The sequence below is a fragment of the Triturus cristatus genome, chromosome 6 (genome assembly GCF_964204655.1).
Source record: "Triturus cristatus chromosome 6, aTriCri1.1, whole genome shotgun sequence".
NCBI classification, from domain to species: Eukaryota; Metazoa; Chordata; class Amphibia; order Caudata; family Salamandridae; genus Triturus; species Triturus cristatus.
The window spans coordinates 159,626,173-159,644,324 of record NC_140589.1 but is presented as its reverse complement, the minus strand read 5'-3'; the positions used below and the strand labels follow the sequence as shown (position 1 = coordinate 159,644,324).

At 43.0% G+C, this 18,152-nt stretch overlaps 1 protein-coding gene across 1 annotated transcript in view; it reads left to right on the top strand.

The window, feature by feature from the left end:
• PINX1 (PIN2 (TERF1) interacting telomerase inhibitor 1) overlaps window positions 1-15,314 on the top strand; it is a 547,240-nt gene extending 531,926 nt beyond the window's left edge. The window contains exon 7 of the mRNA XM_085610422.1: window positions 13,709-15,314. Within this exon, the coding sequence (XP_085466548.1) occupies window positions 13,709-14,731 (1,023 nt within the window). The 3' untranslated portion in view covers window positions 14,732-15,314. The remainder of the gene's footprint in view (window positions 1-13,708) is intronic.
• The last annotated feature ends 2,838 nt before the right edge of the window (window positions 15,315-18,152 follow it).

Here is an 18,152-nt window from a genome sequence, read left to right as displayed (position 1 = left end):
GGGAGAAGTTTTTGTGCCCCTGAGACTTCACAACAGGAGGCCAGCACGCACAGGCCTTTGGAGATTCTTCTTCAAGCAAGTTCACAGCAAAGTCCAGTCTTTTTCCTTTCCTTGGAAGAAACAGCAACTGCAGGCCAACCCCACACAGCAAAGGGGCAATACTCCTCCTCACAGCTCTTCAGCTTTTCACCTTGGCAAAGGTTCCTCTTGAGTCCAGAAGTGATCTAAAGTTCTGGGGTTTAAGGTCTACTACTTATACTCCATTTTGTCCTTGTTCTCTTTGCTTTGTGGAAGGGTCTCTGAGCCCAGGCTAAACCAGCTCTGTCCTCACTGGTGCAGTATGACCACAGGGGATGGAGACAGCATTGTGGAATGGAGACAGGCCCTATTCAGGTGCAAGGAAATCTCCTTCCACTACTCTAAATGCAGCCAAGTCCCATGTAGCTCAGCTCTGAGTCATCCAGGAACGGCCAGGCACACCTCAACTCCCCTCCCCCCCAGTGGCTGTCTACAGTGAATGCATATTCCCAGCCACTCAAAAACCAGACAGTCAATCCACAAACGGGCAGAGGTACACAGAATGGTTAAACAAGAAAATTAAGCCTACTTTCTAAAAGTGATAGAGATAAACAATGGTCCGATCGTAAAAAGCAACAAGAGACATAGGGTGTAGGAAGCTGGCTCTATATACTATACCAAAATGAGGTATAGTGTGTGCAGAGTCCAGTGGAACCCCAAAGGTAGGCAGAGGTAAAAGTAGATAGCGCCTTACTCTCTATTTGTGGTTGTGTGTGCGAGCAGTAAGGCTTTCTCAGAGGGTAGTGTTAAGCATTTGTTTTACACCATCAATCAGCAAATGATGTCACGCACTCAAAGACTGAACTCATACCAATTTGTTTTGTATTAGAAATATTATTTAGTTATTTTATTTCTAGAACCAAGCCAAGCCTGGCACAGTTAAATTAAAGTACTTTGCAAAATCTTATGCAGTGTTTTACAATTGAATGCAGGTTCAAATGTAGTTTAGTTTTATCCATTTATAGAGCGCTTGGTTACACCAAACGGTGTGTCCCCGCGCTAAGACATCTGAGAGGGAGCTGTTCTAGGGGCGAGACTAAGGTCATAAGACTAAGGGAATTCTGTCTTTCTGTAAAGCCAGGTTTTAAGGTGTTTGCGGAAAACTGTCTCCGATGTCTCTGCTCTTAAGTGTATCGGCAGAGTGTTCCAAGTTTTTGCCGCCCTATATCTGAAAGAGCGAGCTCCTAGTCTGGCCTTGTATATCCTAGGTACTGTAACCAAGGCCTTGCCTAAAGACCGCAGGTTCCGGTCCGGAGTGTATTCTGTTAGTAGAGACTGAAGGTATTTTGGGCTGGTCTTCCTGAGGATACGGTGGCCGTAACATAAAGTCTTAAAAATGATCCTCTCCTCCACTGGTAACCAATGTAGTTTTTTTAGGGCATTCCTTGAATTTGCTCTTCTAGGTAGACCAAGTACAAGTCGAGCGGCAGCATTCTGTACCCGCTGCAATTTGACTAGTCCCTCTTTGGTGGTGCCTAGGTAGAGGATATTGCCATAGTCCAGTTGAGAGGTTATAGTAGCATGGACAATAGTTTTTCTGGCATCAGAAGGCAAAAGGTCTAGGATCTTGCGTAGGATTTGTATTGTTCCATAGCATTTGCCAGCTACCCTGTAGATCTGGTTAATGAAGTTTAGTTCAGAGTCAAAGTAGATTCCTAAGTTCTTAACTTCTGTTTTTGGGTTGGGCAATTGTCCTAAGGAATCTGGCCACCAGGCAGAGGACCAGATGGTAGGTGACCTGCCCACAATCATGACCTCTGTTTTATTACCATTTAACTTGAGGCAGTGGTTGGACATCCAAGTCGCTACTTCTGATAGGCAATTGGAAAAACTGGAAGATGCTAAATCATCTTTTTGTGACAGTAGAACAATTAGTTGTGTATCATCCGCGTATGACACAATAGATACATTATGTTTTTCTACAAGTATCGCTAATGGACTTACGTATAGGTTAAAAAGGGTAGGGCTCAATATAGAGCCTTGCGGAACTCCCTGAGTAAGGGGCATACTTTTGGATAGATAAGGTGTTTGAGCCACTCTGAAACTGCGTCCCGAAAGAAAGGACACCAGCCAGTTCAAGGCTTCATTCCTCACTCCACAAGATTGTAACCTATGTAGGAGCAGCTGATGCGATACAGTGTCAAAAGCCGCACTGAGGTCAAGGAGAATTAGTGCGGTCGTATTACCTTCATCGGCATGTTTCCTCAGTGCTTCAGTGGCGTACAGTAGTGCTGATTCGGTTGAGTGGGCACTTCTGAAACCGGACTGTGAGGAATGTAGTATGTCGTGCTTATTTATGTAATCAGTTAGTTGTCTGTTCACTATTTTCTCCGCGATCTCAGCTACAAAAGGTAGTAGCGAGATCGGGCGAAGGTTTTCTAGTACTACACTATTAATCTGAGTTGATTGAAATAGAGGTAAGTCAAAATGTCGAAATTACTTTACAGATTACTTTGTACGTTACTTTTCAGATCACTTTTTACGTTACTTTTTCTACTCAGTGTGATATGCCTAGGTATCACCCTGGGACATTTCCTAGAGAAAAGGTAAGTAAATCAGTTTTATACAGTTGCAGGTTTTCAGGTTTTCATACACATCAACTCCACACGTAAAACATTTTTTCAAGGAAAAACAGTCAATATATCCCTATGGAGAGAAATAGAGTTATCGGTTAACCAGTAAGTACTTTGTTTTGGGAGTTGGTATTCTGGGGTTAGAACCAGGGTTCCCCCAGGGTCAAGGATGCACTCTCAAAATACCCTTATCTGCACTAGGGCGGCCAGGTGCAGAGTGCTGAGGCCCAATATTATCCAATGGTGGATAGGGGGCCTGCGGTTGGTGGCTGCTCACGAGCAGACCACAGGGTTGTTGGAGCAAAGGGGGATCCGAGTTAGCACCCAAAGTACACCCATCCTCAGGGACGGCTGGGTGCGGGGTGCTGTTTTGGCATCGGGTGCCCTGTAGGTTTCAATGGGGATTCTCCGGTTACAACAAAGACTGCAGGCTTGGGGACGAAGATCTTTTGGAGGTGACCACCGGCTGGAAAGGTAAGTTAGGATGCCTGGGGATGCTGGGACACCATCGGTTGGACCACCTATGGCCGTGGGACACCGGGTGCCGGGGTGTCTTCAGGCTTCGGGTTTTCTTACCAGCTCCGGCCGCGGGGATCCTGCAGAAAGAGACTGCAGGCGTTACGGTGAGGGTCGAGGCAGGTCAGAGATCACCAGATCTCGGGTCCGGATCACCAAGGAGACCTCCTCGTGGCGTTGGGCAACTCGGGCCGTGGGCGTTGGGTGCAGAGTGGTGCAGACTCATGGATTTGGCCGGAGCCAGAGTCTGTGAGTGAGCAAATCCAGACCTCACTAGAGACAGTCTTTAGGTTGGAAGGCAGGGCAGGTCCTCTGGGTTCTTGAGGCTGCTGGCTGCACGACACATCGGGATTTGGCTGGAGCAGGTTTGAGGTGGGGACAAGCCGGTAGGGTTGGGGCCAAGTCAGTTGGCGTCCTCCTCCTCTTAGCTTCAGCACGGCTTCTTTGGTCCTTCTTCTTCTTTTCTTTTTGATGGGTTTTTGTCTGAGGAGGCACGGTTCAGGGGTGCCCCTAAATATTAGATTTAGGGGCGTTACAGGTAAGTAAAAGGTTGAGACCAATGGGTCACATCCTTGGGGTGGGTACACTCCCTATTATGCCATCCTCCAGTGGGAGGGCGTATATGCCTCACTCTGGTTGGCTGGGACCCCATCTGCAAGATGGCGGGGACTGAGAGTTGTGCTTCACCTCGCATCCCCCACCTGAGGGGTGTGGTTGGCAAAGATGGGCGCACCTCACTCGGTTTTCCCGCTGATTCTCCTGCCCAACGTGGGGGGTCAGAACCAGTGGGGGCCAGTTGCTGGAAGCAGCAAAGGGCTGAGGAAGCTCACAAAGGCAGCAAGCTTTTAAAGCTTCCCCTTCGTGGACCCTGCCCATCCTGGGGGAGGAGGCTTGGCACCTCTTCTTAGGATGTGCATTGTTTCAGACCCCCTGAGAGCAGCAGGCTCGCGACCCAGGGGTCCAGAAACATGTCTGGTGGTGGTAGCTGGCGAGCAGCCACTCAGCCTGGACATCAGTGTTAGGTCGTTTTTCTAGGGGCATCTCTAAGATGCCCTCCGTGTGCATTTGTCATTAAATCCCACACTGGCATCAGTGTGGGTTTAATGTGCTGATAAGGTTGATGCCACACTTCCCAGTTTTCAGTAAAGCCATTATGATGCTGTGGAGTTCGTAATGACCAACTCCGAGCACAATATACTCTTAATGGCATTACTGCACTTACAATGTCTAAGAATTGGCTTAGACGCTGTAGGGTTACAGGGCTCATGCACCTGTACCCTCACCACTGGTATAGTGCACCCAGCTAGAGGGGTGGCTGACCTATAGCAGGGCAGTGGGTTGTAGGCTTGGCACACAGGGATGTGTGCCATGTCGACTCTTCACTTTGTTTTGCACATTGTAGCCAAAGAGTGCCAATTGGGTTTTGTTTTTAATGCAGTTTAGGAAAAGAACACAGGCACTGGGTACCTGTTTGGCAGGAACCCAGGGCACACTCAGTCAAAGTACATCAGCAGTTTATCAAAAAGTGGGGGCAACCATGCAAAAAGAGGGCACTTTCTTACATAGGGGAACTGAATATATCAAAAGATCTCCTACCACGATATGGAAAAGAAGAAAAACAGTCTTGTAGATTCAATCCACAGTTATGAGGTTAGGGAAGCAGAAAAGATTACAAAAGATTAAGACACATATACATAATTACATTTCTGAAAGTTTAGTTACATCACTTATAAGTCAGTCTCGAACAACATTCTTACACATGATATCGAAAACTCTTAGCTCCACAAATGGATAAAGTGTTAAAGATGAGTGCTCAGAGAAGGTGATCGTGTGGATAAGGAGTAGAAAAAGGAAAAGAGAATTTGGGGTTACCCAATTGTTCTGTGACTACTTTCTAAAAGTGGCATTTTCAAACAGACAATTTAAAAATCATGTTTACTAAAAGATGCGTTATAAAATTCTGGGTTCAGAGAGCCTAAACTTTATTTCTCTATCTTGTCCAGATGGGAAGTTATACTTGTAAGATGTTACTAAGTATTGTCCATTCTATCCTATGAGACAGATAGCCTTTCAATAGTGGAAAACTAAAATGGCAGTATTTCTCTATCAGGACATGCCACACACACCAGTACATGTCTTACCTTTTACATACACTGCACCCTGCCCAGGGGGGCACCTTGGGCCTACCATAGAGGTGTCTTACATGTAAGAAAATGGACGGTTATGGCCTGGCAAGTGGCTTCACTTGCCAGGTCGACATGGAAGTTTAAAACTACGCACAGGCACTGCAGTGGCAGGTCTGAGATCCATTTCAGGGCTACTCATGTGGGTGGCACAATCAGTGCGGCAGGCCCACTAGTAGCATTTGGTTTACAGGCCCTGGCATACTCAGTGCACTTTACTAGGGACTTACCAGTAAATCAAATATGCCAATCAGGGAGAACCAATTGTAATCACAATTTACACAGGGAGCACTTGCACTTTGACATTGATCAGCAATGGCAAAGTGCCCAAAGCATCTAAGCCAGCAAAAACAAAATCCAGCATAGCATAAAAAATACAGGAGGTGGAGGCAAAAAGTCAGGCCAAAGATGCCAAGTCGAACAGTATACAACAAGGGTCTTACAACCCGCCCATTAAAAAAAAAAAAAAAAGAAGAAAAAACACAATATGGAGTGGTCAGTGCTGGCAGAGTCAGAAGATTTTTTTTTTTGGACCTGTTGCCCTTTCTCTCCTATCATTGCCAGTGTTGACCATTCCTTTCTACCCTCCCTCCCATTGTCAGTGTTGTCCACCCACCATAAGAAAAGAAAAGCACCGGCATTGGGCTCTTTAAAAAAAAAAATTTACAAAAACTTTTAGCCATGCTGCACAGTAGTCATACCGCTCTACAACATGGCTAAAAGACATTGGCAAAGCCAATAGCTCTTCCTAGGTGAGACATATTGTCTTTCCCAATGCCTGTTCTGCTTAGAGTACCACAAATTATGTTGTTTTAATTTCTTTTAGGCTTTATACCCTATATTGCTCTCTGCACCTTGGTCATGCACTACTATCTTCTTGTGCATATATGGATGACTTCTCAGTGGTCGTCTAAAAATTTAAAGAATGAGGAGTACTTTGCATTTGAAGGTTGTTTCTTTGATTAATGTTTCCCTGGCTCATGACTATGTTGTAGTCTGATCTAATGACTCCCTACAACTTGGTTCTTGGCATCAGTGACCGAGCTAATTTGCGATCTCTCCCCAACTACTGCGTTATTTAGTCTTGTTTTGTAAGATGTATTTCTACAGTTGTGGTGAGAACACTCACATCCTATAAAGAGAATTACTAGTTCTGATGATTGCTATTTTTGAAGTACCCTGTGATATGGAGTCCGGACGCAACAGCCTCCAACGAAACGTTTCATGATCATTGTGGTCAGATGTACAGACCTAATGGGACAATGCACACTACAGGATTTAAAAATTTAGAGACAAGGATGTGCCATTCTGCCAAAATGTATCAAGTGGTAACAGTGTGGACGGCACGCTCTCATTCTGCTCTGCTATACGTTGTGGCTAACGCTGATATTTTACACCTAAAGATTTGAAAACCATGCCAGCGCACATCTTACTAATTGCGTTGAATTTCAGAAGGTTAAGAAAGCTTTTTAACTTCGTCATGGCCAAAGTAGCAATAAATCTGCGACGCTTATAAAACTGTGACTGCATTGGATTTTGTGTGCCTCGAGATGATGTTCGTCATGTAACAGTCAACAAACAGAAAGAGCTCGTCCGTCACTCACACTTTTAGTTGGAAACCAGAATGTTTTCTTTAAGTAACACTCACCCACCAGGGTTTCCCCTTGGTGGCATGCCTCATCATTGGGTTAAGTATTTTTCTGCTAGTTTTTTACAGAAGTGGTATCGGGGAGTAGATATCCTTAGTCTAGATGAAAAGTCTTGGGGTAGGGCTTGAAACATGTAGACCATTTGAAACTTGGGAACAATATTCCATTGAGTTTTCATTTCTTCCCTGTTTTTAATTCGACTAGGCAGGTAGCTTTTACTTCTCCTAAACTCCCCCACCCCCTCCACCATCCCCTCCTACTCTTTACATCTTTATTCATTGAGTATTCATCAATAAGTGCTCCCATGTAACTTTTAGGTTGCAGACGTCCTGTTCCGCAGCAGAATGGAACGGACCCAATGATGAAGCATGCCGCCAAGGAGAAACCCTGGTGGATAAGGGTTATTTAAAAAAAAAAAATTCTGTTTTCCATCTAAAAGTGGAAGACAAGTCCATGAGTGACAGAAGGGCTCTTTTTGTTTGTTGACATTATCTAATGTGAGGACAAGTCCCTGTGTCTGTCTCCTCTTCCTCCCCCCCTTTGTTTTGATATACTCGTGTAACATTGACCTGAAGGTGTCGAAAGCATAAGAAGAAAGTGACAAGAGTGATTGTGGCCTTTTCCCATGACCCTGGAATACCCCAGAAGATACTTGCCACCAGGTCTGTGGTAAATGGCCACATTAGCCGTCACTGTGTGGTACTGGCATAGCCAATGGAAGGGGTCTTGTCCCTGAAGATGAATACATCTGTGCTTCCTGTTGTGTATCCGAGATCAGGTGATTCACTCTTCTAGCTGGCTTCCACTACTCATCTAAGAGGCACTGTGGTGGAGTCCAACCCGCGGGAGGCAGAACGCTGGCACCAAGTGTGCCCTCTGGGTGATTGATGTCTTTGCATTAGCTTTCCTTGAACTGGGCAGGTTTGTAAGGTTGGCACCACCTCTCCTGTCTCCATGCCCTGCTAGTTCCATGTGCAGTGGCCCATGCTTATTAAAATTCTTATCAATATAGGAGTTTGCTACCAGGCTTCTTGTTTCTGGCGTCATCGAAGTAGCCAAACAAGAGTTTAAGCCCAGCAACATGGCATTTAGAAGCACTTTAGAATATTTGCAGTTAGTAAGAGTAATTACACTGTCAGACTAGGAATTTATATAAAAAATTACAAGGGAGAGAAGCTTTTTTACCTGTAACCTGTATGAGGCAAGCTGTAGGAACTGGAATTCTCCTTCTTCCTTAATGGGAGAAACGGTGAGCTTTTTTTAACTTGCAGCTCACAGATCAAGGAGCTGGATGGGTCAGAAGTTTTGCAGAGTATGGTCGAGCTTTCATCTTGAGGTCAAGCATGCGATTGAAGCACATGCCAGCTGGGACGGACATTAACAGGTGGCCGCAGTACTTGCTAAATTCTCATGGTACATTTGACGGTGCTCGATGAAGACGTGGGGTGTTTCAGTCGTTGCTGTTTTGTGCGTTTCCTGTATTACCTTGCAGTTTCTCGACGGGGTCAAACGTGAGTGGCAGTGTGGTGCCTTGAAAAACGTGTGGCAGTTTCACAGGAAGACAACTGTGTTGAAATTTTACAGGTTCTACACAAAGCAGAATTTTTATTCAGCATCATATTTCTAGTAAGATCATTCCGCATACAGAATTTATTTTCACAATTTCTCTTGTAAAGCTATCAACTTCAGTAGTGCATGCATCCCACAGACTGCTTTCCACTGCTGATAAGAAAGTAATACAATGTAACCGCGAAGATAAGGTATTGCATGCGATTCGTTCTATATTAGACACAATCGTGTTTGCTTCACATGTCAAAGATGAAAGTGCCTTAGCACTGTGGGCTAAGAAGAAATGGAGATTTAGGAGGTAAAAAGTACGATGAGACTTATTTTGTGACCGAAGTAAGTGCTAAAAGTAGCACTCGAGACCATATTAAGGTGTCTCTTCAAATTAGAAAAAGAGGCAAGCTTAAAGCGGAGTTGAAATCTGCTCTGCATTGAAAATGACTTGTTTAGTGAAAAGCAGATTCATGGTTAGCATCTTTCCCAGGTCTCTGCATGGTCTTCCTCTCTGGTCTCAAAATGTTCTTTCAAGAATGTTTGGAGTAGTACTCATTTCAGCTTTTACCTGGTACCAAGAAACTGGTTCAGTTAGTCATATTAGTCACTATATTGGGTAAAAACTCATTTTTCTCTATCACTGTGTGCCATTCCTAAGTTACTAGCAAAGGTTTGCACCATGAGTACATTCCATGTTGTTCAACGCATGACATGGCCTGGAAGTTTAGAAAATTGTCAAGATTTGCTAGCATTACTCAGCGCGCAACTAAAAAAATCTATGTGCCCACACTACGATCTTCATTTTTTCCCATCGATTTGGACAGTCTTATGATTCAGTGTCCTCTAAGCTATATCTCATCTTTACTGCGTGCTGACTGTAAAATCCTTTCGGGATTTAGCAAGTCACAGGATCAAAGTGGTAATGGGAACCAGGTTTGTAGTGAGGGAAAAACACATCTTTACAACAATATTCCGTCTCAACTGATGGCAAAGTCAAGCACCACAGTCCATGAAGGCAAGTTACCCACATCTGGAAATGTAAATCAGATTCATATATTCTAATGAGTTTAAGAAATGTATTGGTTGGTGACATCTGACAGCCTTCATTAAGTGATTAAAGGCTTCCAGGTTACGTTTAATAGAATAGGGAAATATTTTTGTCAGACGACAATCTTTGCCCCTACACCAGGTCGAGAGCGATAGTTTGCTCTTACACTATGTTTTGTATGTATCGAAATTTAATCTTTAAGTCAGTCTATTCACTTGGGTATGTGAGTTTCAATGCTGCCTTTCCTCTTAGTTTTTGTATTCTATTGTCTCTTTTCTTGAAGTATACTGGTTTTATTATAAAATATATCAATGTAATACATTAATTGTAAAAAGAATTCTCATCATGCGGGTTTGATATGAAAAGTATCTTCAAAGAGAACACAAATTTGGCTTTTTAGTGATCTTCTTTGCCATCTCAGGACTTGGCTTTTGAACGGTTCGTATATATCAGCCATGGCGATGTGTTCAGTATATTAATCATCCATTTTTAAAAGAGGCTTCCAATAACGGTTACAGTTTGTGTGCTTGTCTCCGGGAACCTACTTCTGCTTAAAGCAAAAATGCACATTACATAATTTGAAGACAAATCAACAAACAAATATAATTTTAGCTACCATTTGAATGAGACCGGTTGAAGGACATTACTGGACAAACTCATTAAAATTCCTCAACAGCGCTAGATAGGATAGTATGATTGCCATCCCAGCCCCTGCAGGTCATTATATAGAGTTCAATTAGCTCCTGTAGTTTATCCTGAGGACCTTGGTGGCATCTAGAAGGCTATTTCTGGCCAAGCTGCACTTAGATTTCAGTAGGATCGACCTGAGCAGTGATCCAAAGCCATGCAGTTCTGTATGCACTGGACTAAACTAGACTCACATCTAATAATAATAATGTACCTGACTCTCCAGCAAATTAAGCAACTTTCCAAATACTAATGCAGTGTATGGAGCTGCCATGGGCCTTGTGAAGTAACACTAAGTCTGAGAGGGCAATGGTAATACACAGTCTCTCTTTCCTATCAATCAGGGTTGGTAAAGCGCAACTACTCACCTGCGGAGTCTCAAGGCATGGGGGCACCGTTGAGTGCTAGCGTGATCCGAAGAGCCAGGTCTTGAGGTCCTTCCTGAACTGGGGCAGTGTGGGGGCTTGCCGGAGGTGGAGGTCATTCCAGGCCTTGGCTGCGAGGTAGAAGGACTCTCCTCCTGTTTTCGTCTTGTAGATGCGTGGAATGGTGGCCAGAGAGAGGTCAGCTGATCGAGGTGTCTTTTGGGTTCCTGTCTCTTCGCAAGCTGTGCCACCCAGAGCAGCAGCAGACTATTGATGTCTTACATTGACTGCAGTGTTCGAGGATCTATCTGCTTATGAAGGTGGGTAAGGTGGACTTCAGTTCCAGTACCACCCCTGCTTTCTTCCACTAACTAGCACTGCGTCTGTATGATGCCCAGATATACAAGCCCGCATGGGGCTGAGCCGCCTCCTCAGCTGTCGTAATAAATGGAAATGGCTGTAGCATGGGGACATTTTCACTACTTTTTTCCCAATTCTTCTTAAAATAATCCTAATCGCCCTACTTCCTAGAATCTCGAGAGGTTTGTATTCTGTATAAACTCCATATCATTTGCTTTGATGCAGGGAACTGACTACCCGAGTGGTTGAGGAGCAGAGTCCGTTATTGTGCAGGACCTCTGCCAGCTGCGTCTTAATCACCGTTTTCAGCGTGTTCTTGTCGTCTTGATGATCTGATCATTCCTGTGTTCTGGGATTCACAGCTATGTCCGCAAGGGCCAATCAGTCCTGCTGTCTCAACAGGATCTCCTTAAGCAGACCCTACCCCCATCTGTAGTGGCTCTGACTTCCCGCTGTGCAGATGGGAAGTCATCAAGCATTGTTGGCCAGTCAGTTTGAGGTCCGAGGGCTGCTTGCTCCTACATATCCTGTCCCTTGAAGCCTGCTGCCACCTCTAGCCGCCGGTGGCTCATGCAGGTCAGCAGTCCAGCTGCTGTTGGGTATCTCCTGGTTCATTCAGGCAGGTTAGGGCCTGTCTGTGTTTACCATGCGGCACATGCTGCAGATCTAAAATCGCACAACACAATAATATTTTAAAGTTTTTGATTGCCTCCATGAATGCAGAGCCTTCTGCTCACAGCTTCCTTTCCAGGACCACATTCTGAAATGAAGCCTGTACATTTCCATCGCTATCCTCCTTTCAGGGGGACTCGCGCTTCCCGACGGCCATTTGGGCATGTGGATATTTTTTCCTGCCACCTTGCACTCCTGCAGGCTCCTGGCTTATCCTTAAAGTCCAGGCAGGAAGAAGAGCTCGCTGAAATATGTGCTAAACTTTCCGAAGGGTGGCACAAGTTAAATATTACACCTGGGTATTAGTGAATGGCGCTGGAGGTGACCATTTGATGATGCTGCCCTAAGTGGCTGATTAACAGCCATGCTATTGGGAGCAGCTGATGGCGTGATCAGTTTTTGGGTGTAAAATTAACCGAGGTTTAAAAAAAAAAATCTATATTAGCGTTATTAAAGTTTTTAAAGCATTAGAAAAACGTTTTTTAAGTAACGCCGGTAACAGTTACAACTCGCTATTGTACTTAGGCAAGACATCTTGTATTACTTCCGGGTCAGTGGTCCTCATCTCTGTGAGGCACGTTTATTTATGCTTTTTCTCTGGTCTGTGTGTGCTGCTTGGTTAGGCAGAAACCTTCCCCAATTTCAGGCTTGGGAAAAGACACCACTAAGTCGCATCGAACAATTTGCACACAATAGCTCAGTAGCACAGTGCAAGGGGCGCTGATGTGTGCATGGAAGAGGCTACTGGTGAAAACAAGCATTGGCAAAGCCAATAGGTCTCGCCTATGCAAGACCAATTGACTTGGCCAATATGTTTCATCATGGCTAAAAGTTAGTGGCCTAAAAGAGAGTGGTGTGGAGTGCAGTGTCGTAAACAGCTAACATACACTGACAAAACCAATAGCCCTGGTTGGTTTTAGGTGTATGTCACTTGTATTATAGATCTGAATCTAATTACTGAAAGCTCGGAGAGGCGAGGCACCCAAACACCAATCAGGTGGCACACTATGGGGATCACAGACATCGTTTCTGTTTAAGCCATGTCCTTAACTACATAGGTCACACCCCTTTTAGAGAACCCCTACACACACTTTTTTCGTCCCATTTGAAGTTCTTTGCTGTTGTGAATGTTGTGAGCAGCACTGATAACAATGGAAGGAGAGGAACATTTATGTATTTGCTGACAGTACATGGATCGCTGCTTCCTCCTCTTTTTTTCCCCCAGCCCCTTTCCATTATTTCCTCTGGGGCTTCCCGCTTTCCTTGTCACACTTTACCCTCACCAGCTGCATGAAGCTCTATATAAATGCTACACTACAATGCAATGTGAATAGGATTATAACCCTGCTGCCTCAAACTGGTTGTTTAAAGGCCCTTTCTCTCTAGGAGGAGGTATTTGCTAACCTCTCTAGTCCTTGTCAGAGAGCGGTTATCAGGGCCCATCTATTCTGTGGCATAGGAGGACCAAATCTTGTGGCAGGGTTTACTAAATTATGTGGCAAGAAAAGGCGAAGTATGTGGCATAGTGCAGCACATTTTGTGATGGTATTACCTCTTTATTTTGTTATTTTTACACGTTAACGCTATCTTGGTAAATGTTTCACCTCATTTTACAGGTCTGACACCAAAATGCAGAAATAAGCAACAGAAAGATGAGCAATCTTTGATAAGGCCATTCCACTGTGCAGCACCATGTGTTGCTGCATTTTTAGTAACTTTTGATCCATTATGAACATATATTATTAAAAGTCTAGGGATCCGTTCCGTTCAGGTATGAAAGATTGGTGCTATGTCCTCTAATGCCAGAATGGTTATGGGGAGCACTTTTTCAAACAGGAAAAGAAGTATAATTGAATACAAAAATGGGTAACTTAAGTTTCTGAAGTTAATCAAAAAAATGAATACTGTAGCACAAATATTTACAAACCTTAAACTTACCATGTGTGTTTTAAAGGATGAAATATTTGATGACATTTTTCACTGCCTGACTTCAACATTTTAACAATTTCTTCCTTAGGTGGATACAAGTGCTGATTCTCAGGATGATGATGAAAAGCAAAATGGCAGTCCACTCAATGACAAACTCCCAGAAGCCATTGCGAACACTGTGACCAGCACACTTTCCGTGTCCGAGTACTTCGCCAAGCGTATGGCACAGCTGAAAAAGTCACAGACGAAAGAAGGGGCTGAGCCAGCAGGGGAACCAGACAACACCACAGGGGCACTCCACTTTGTTGAACCCTCTTCGAAATCCAAAAAGAAACGAAAAAGGAATGAAGAGCAGAGTTCTTGTTGCAACGAAGAACCAGAGTATAACAATGTAGAACTGCCCAGTTATGAAGACCACACACAGAAAAAGAAAAAGAAACAAAAAAGGACTGAAGTGCAGAGTGCTTACTGCAAAGAAGAACCAGAGGATGACAATAATGTAGAACTGCCCAATAACGAAGTCCACACACAGAAAAAGAAAAAGAAACAAAAAAGGACTGACGAGCAGAGTTCTTACTGCAAAGAAGAACCAGAGAAGAATAATAATGTAGAACAGCTCAGTTATGAAGACCACATACAGAAAAAGAAAAAGAAAAAGAAACGAAAAAGGAATAAAGAGCTGAGTTCTGACTGCAAGGAGGAACAGGAGGATGACAATAATGTAGAACTGCCCAATAATGAAGACCACAAACCGAAAAAGAAACGAAAAAGGAATAAAGAGCTGAGTTCTTACTGCAAAGAAGAACAGGAGGATGACAATAATGTAGAACTGCCCAGTTATGAAGACCACAAACAGAAAAGGAAAGGAAAAAGGAATGAAGAACAGAGTTCTTACTGCAAAGAAGAACTGGAGGATGACAATAATGTAGAGCTGCTCAGTTATGAAGAACACACACAAAAAAAGAAAAAGAAACGAAAAGAGAAACACTTGAGAAGAGAAATTGGGCTCAAGGCCCCTGAAAACTTAGCATCTGATGAAATGGCCGTTGAAGAATGTGATTTTACAGAAACACGAACAGACCGAAAGAAGAAGAAAGCAAAAAAAGTCTAAAAACTAAGGAACAATTGGTGTCAACAGAAAGTTCCACAGGGCGCTTTAGTGGGGAATGTGAAGCCCTTAAAACGAAATTCTTAATTGGCCAGCATCAGTCCTACCATTATCCTGTACTATTCGCACATATGACCAGTTGGACACAAGCTTCATTTCAGTAGGACTGAAAGGTGTAACGGAGGCAGTGGCACCAATCGTGCGACTGATACGTTCAGGCCCCACATTTGCCATGTAACCTGGTCATCATACAAGATTTGATTTGTTTAAACCTTTTGAGAGGTGGAAATACTGCACACCACATACTTTCCCTGCTACTGGGCACTGGCCTTATTTTTAAATTCCTTACTGGTTTTAGCCCATTCCCTTCTCTTATATTACTGCCATTTTATTTGGTACCAAAGTCTGTCTGGTTAGGAAGCTAAACACACAAACCTCTTATCGTCCAAAGTTTCAATTGACCTTTTGTATTTTGGAAACTGACTTCCTTACACTGTTTCACTTTACATTTGTTAAAGTAAAATTTCTGTCAACATGTGTTTCATACAAGAGCAGTTGAACAATAAAACCGGTGATTGATCTTTCATTTTGTAGTGTTTGCTGTTCAAGTATTATCTTCTGAAGTATGGGATAAGTGTCAGTTCATCTCTGCAGTGTTCTGACTTCCAGGTACAACTTTGGTGTGTGGTTTTAAAATGATGAAGCTAAAGTGGTTTGATATGAATTCATATTTGTTATATATAGACTTTGTACTCGTGAGCTTCTCAAAGCATTAAACAAAATAAATGCTACAGGTTCAGTAATTCAAGGAAGAAAATTTAGGGATAACCAGGACAGTCCTACCTGAGATCCATGATTTCAGGAAAATCTTATGTGTTGGCGAGACAATGAAATGGAGAATGTAGGCGAGCTTGTTGTGGTCTTACTCCGCTGCTGGTATCAACTGACTACCAATGATACAAACAAAGAAATATGAAGAAGGCAATAGTTTCGTGGTAGGGACCGAATGCAAATTGGCTGGTGGATGAAAATATCCAAGACCTTATCTAAAGTCAGAGGTAAAATTTGAATTAATGAACTGCGACTTAGTCAAAGATGTTAATACATTGTGTAAGTGTGGTAACCCTCCAATGCAATGAAATAAAGGTATATAGCCAAATCCTTTCGAATATCAGGAAGTGCATGGGCAGGTGACTTAAAAAAGCAGGGTTTCCACAGGACAGAGGTGCTGTGGAACTAGATCGGATATTTGAGGTTGCGCAACATCAGTATCATCTCAAAATATCATCTGACACAAATATTGTCAAAGAAATATCAGGGTGACAAAAATCACGTAATGCAGAATATTTCAGGTAAGGATATTATTTTTGTAAGTGCTTAATACCGTTTTTCTTAAAGTTGTATATACTACAGATTTTTTATTATTTGGTAATGTTGTATGATTTGTGTTTTAAATTACTGTATTGTTATGCAACATACAGCGCTCGCGTACCCACATTTGGGGACGCTATAGCGCTTACCTGCATGGGTAGCACCCTACACTGTACAGGGAGTGTAGTTGGAATTTTGCTGTATTTGTTTTGATCCTGTGTGGTAAGTGTTTCTATTTCATGTGTGATGACCACTGAGGTGCGGTTATTGTGTTATTGGACACAGTGCTTACCGATGTGCTAGATGAAGAAGTGTGACAGACTGGTGCATAATGCATGATATTCAGTACATTGGCTGCTTTGAACAGTTCTGCAGGTCCCTTTATAGTATTTTCTTATGTTCATAGTCCACTTAGCTGGTTACTTCACTGGGCTGGTCCATTCTGAGATATGTTATTTAAAGCTTATAGTTCTGATTAGTCATATGTTAAAAGGAGAAATGTTGGAGAGACCTGCTGAGAAGGGCTTTTTTTTATTTCATCCCATATTTGATTGTCATTGTGAGGTATCCCAAAGCGGTTTTAGTATGTTGCTTGTTGGGACCTACAGTGATGAACTAAATTAAAATCCTCTGTTGGCCAGTGGCATGTGGCAGATCTCTTAAGTTACTCCATGCTCGTTCAGTTGATGATGGATGGTTTATTTGCTGTGAACTGGTACAGTAGTAGGTGATGTCAGGACCGAAGTCTTCGGATTATACTTGTTCAAAGCTGACCCACAACAACAGAGGCAACATCTACAATTGGTTTATGATAGAATATTTTAAAAATAGAGTCTGAAGACTGTCACCATTAAATCTTCAAAGCAGGAAACCAGTACAGAAGATTTGAATGCCATAGCTCCCCTCGGAGAAAGTGTTAAAAAAATGAAGTATCAATGCCAGCCTTGGACAACAACAATTTCTCTTCCAGGGGATCCTCATCTATAGTCATAAGCACTGAATATTCCCGCCCGTGTGCGGGGACCTCGGAAATAATAAAAATGATACATGAAAAACATATATAGACAGCTATATATATATATAAATATATATATATATATATATATATACAAATTCACAGAAAAAACCATAGGTTTCACACATGTTATAGTTAGTGGAAATTTTACTGATAAAAAACCAATGAAATTGCCCCGTTATAGTTAGCGCAGGCAACTATAACTCACGCGACCGCAATCCTCTGCTGATGCTAATACTGTATTTAGACACTTATTTGCCCATGTCTTCTTCCATACATTTTTAGCTATACATATATTACAAATATTTTTTTTTCATAAAGACACATATGTCATCAGCAGAGGATTGCGGTCGCGTGAGTTATAGTTGCCTGCGCTAACTATAACGGGGCAATTTCATTGGTTTTTTATCAGTAAAATTTCCACTAACTATAACATGTGTGAAACCTATGGTTTTTTCTGTGAATTTGCAAGGTTTTTTAAATGCTAATTCCTAACTATAACGTGTGTGAAACCTATGGTTTTTTCAGTGAATTAGTACGGTTTTTTAAATGCTAAGTTTTTTTCCCTTATAATAAGCCCTGTACATTTGGTGGCCTACGGCCACCAAAAGCACAGGGGGTGGGGTAAGTGTGGATAGTGTTTTTTTCCATTGTAATAAGCCCAGCACATTTGGTGGCCTTCGGCCACCAAAAGCACAGGGGGTGGGGTAAGTGTGGATAGTGTTTTTTTTATTTTTATTTTTTTACCGTACGCTTACCGTAAGCGTACGGTAAGCGTACCCCGCGAAATTGCCGAAAAAAAAATAAAACCGTTTTTGCACTTGGGGGATGTTTGGGGACTCCCTCAACATGACTATGTGGGAGGGAGTTGTCAAAACAGCCCCTTTACATGTTTTTGGGCTTCCGATTTTAAAAATCTCTCTCAGTGCGAGAGACAAAATGGCGGCCGCCGCTTCCTGGTTTCGGCCGATTCGAATGTTTACTAAGATCTAAGAGCCAATCAGAATCGCGCTCGCGCACGCCACCGTACGCTTACCG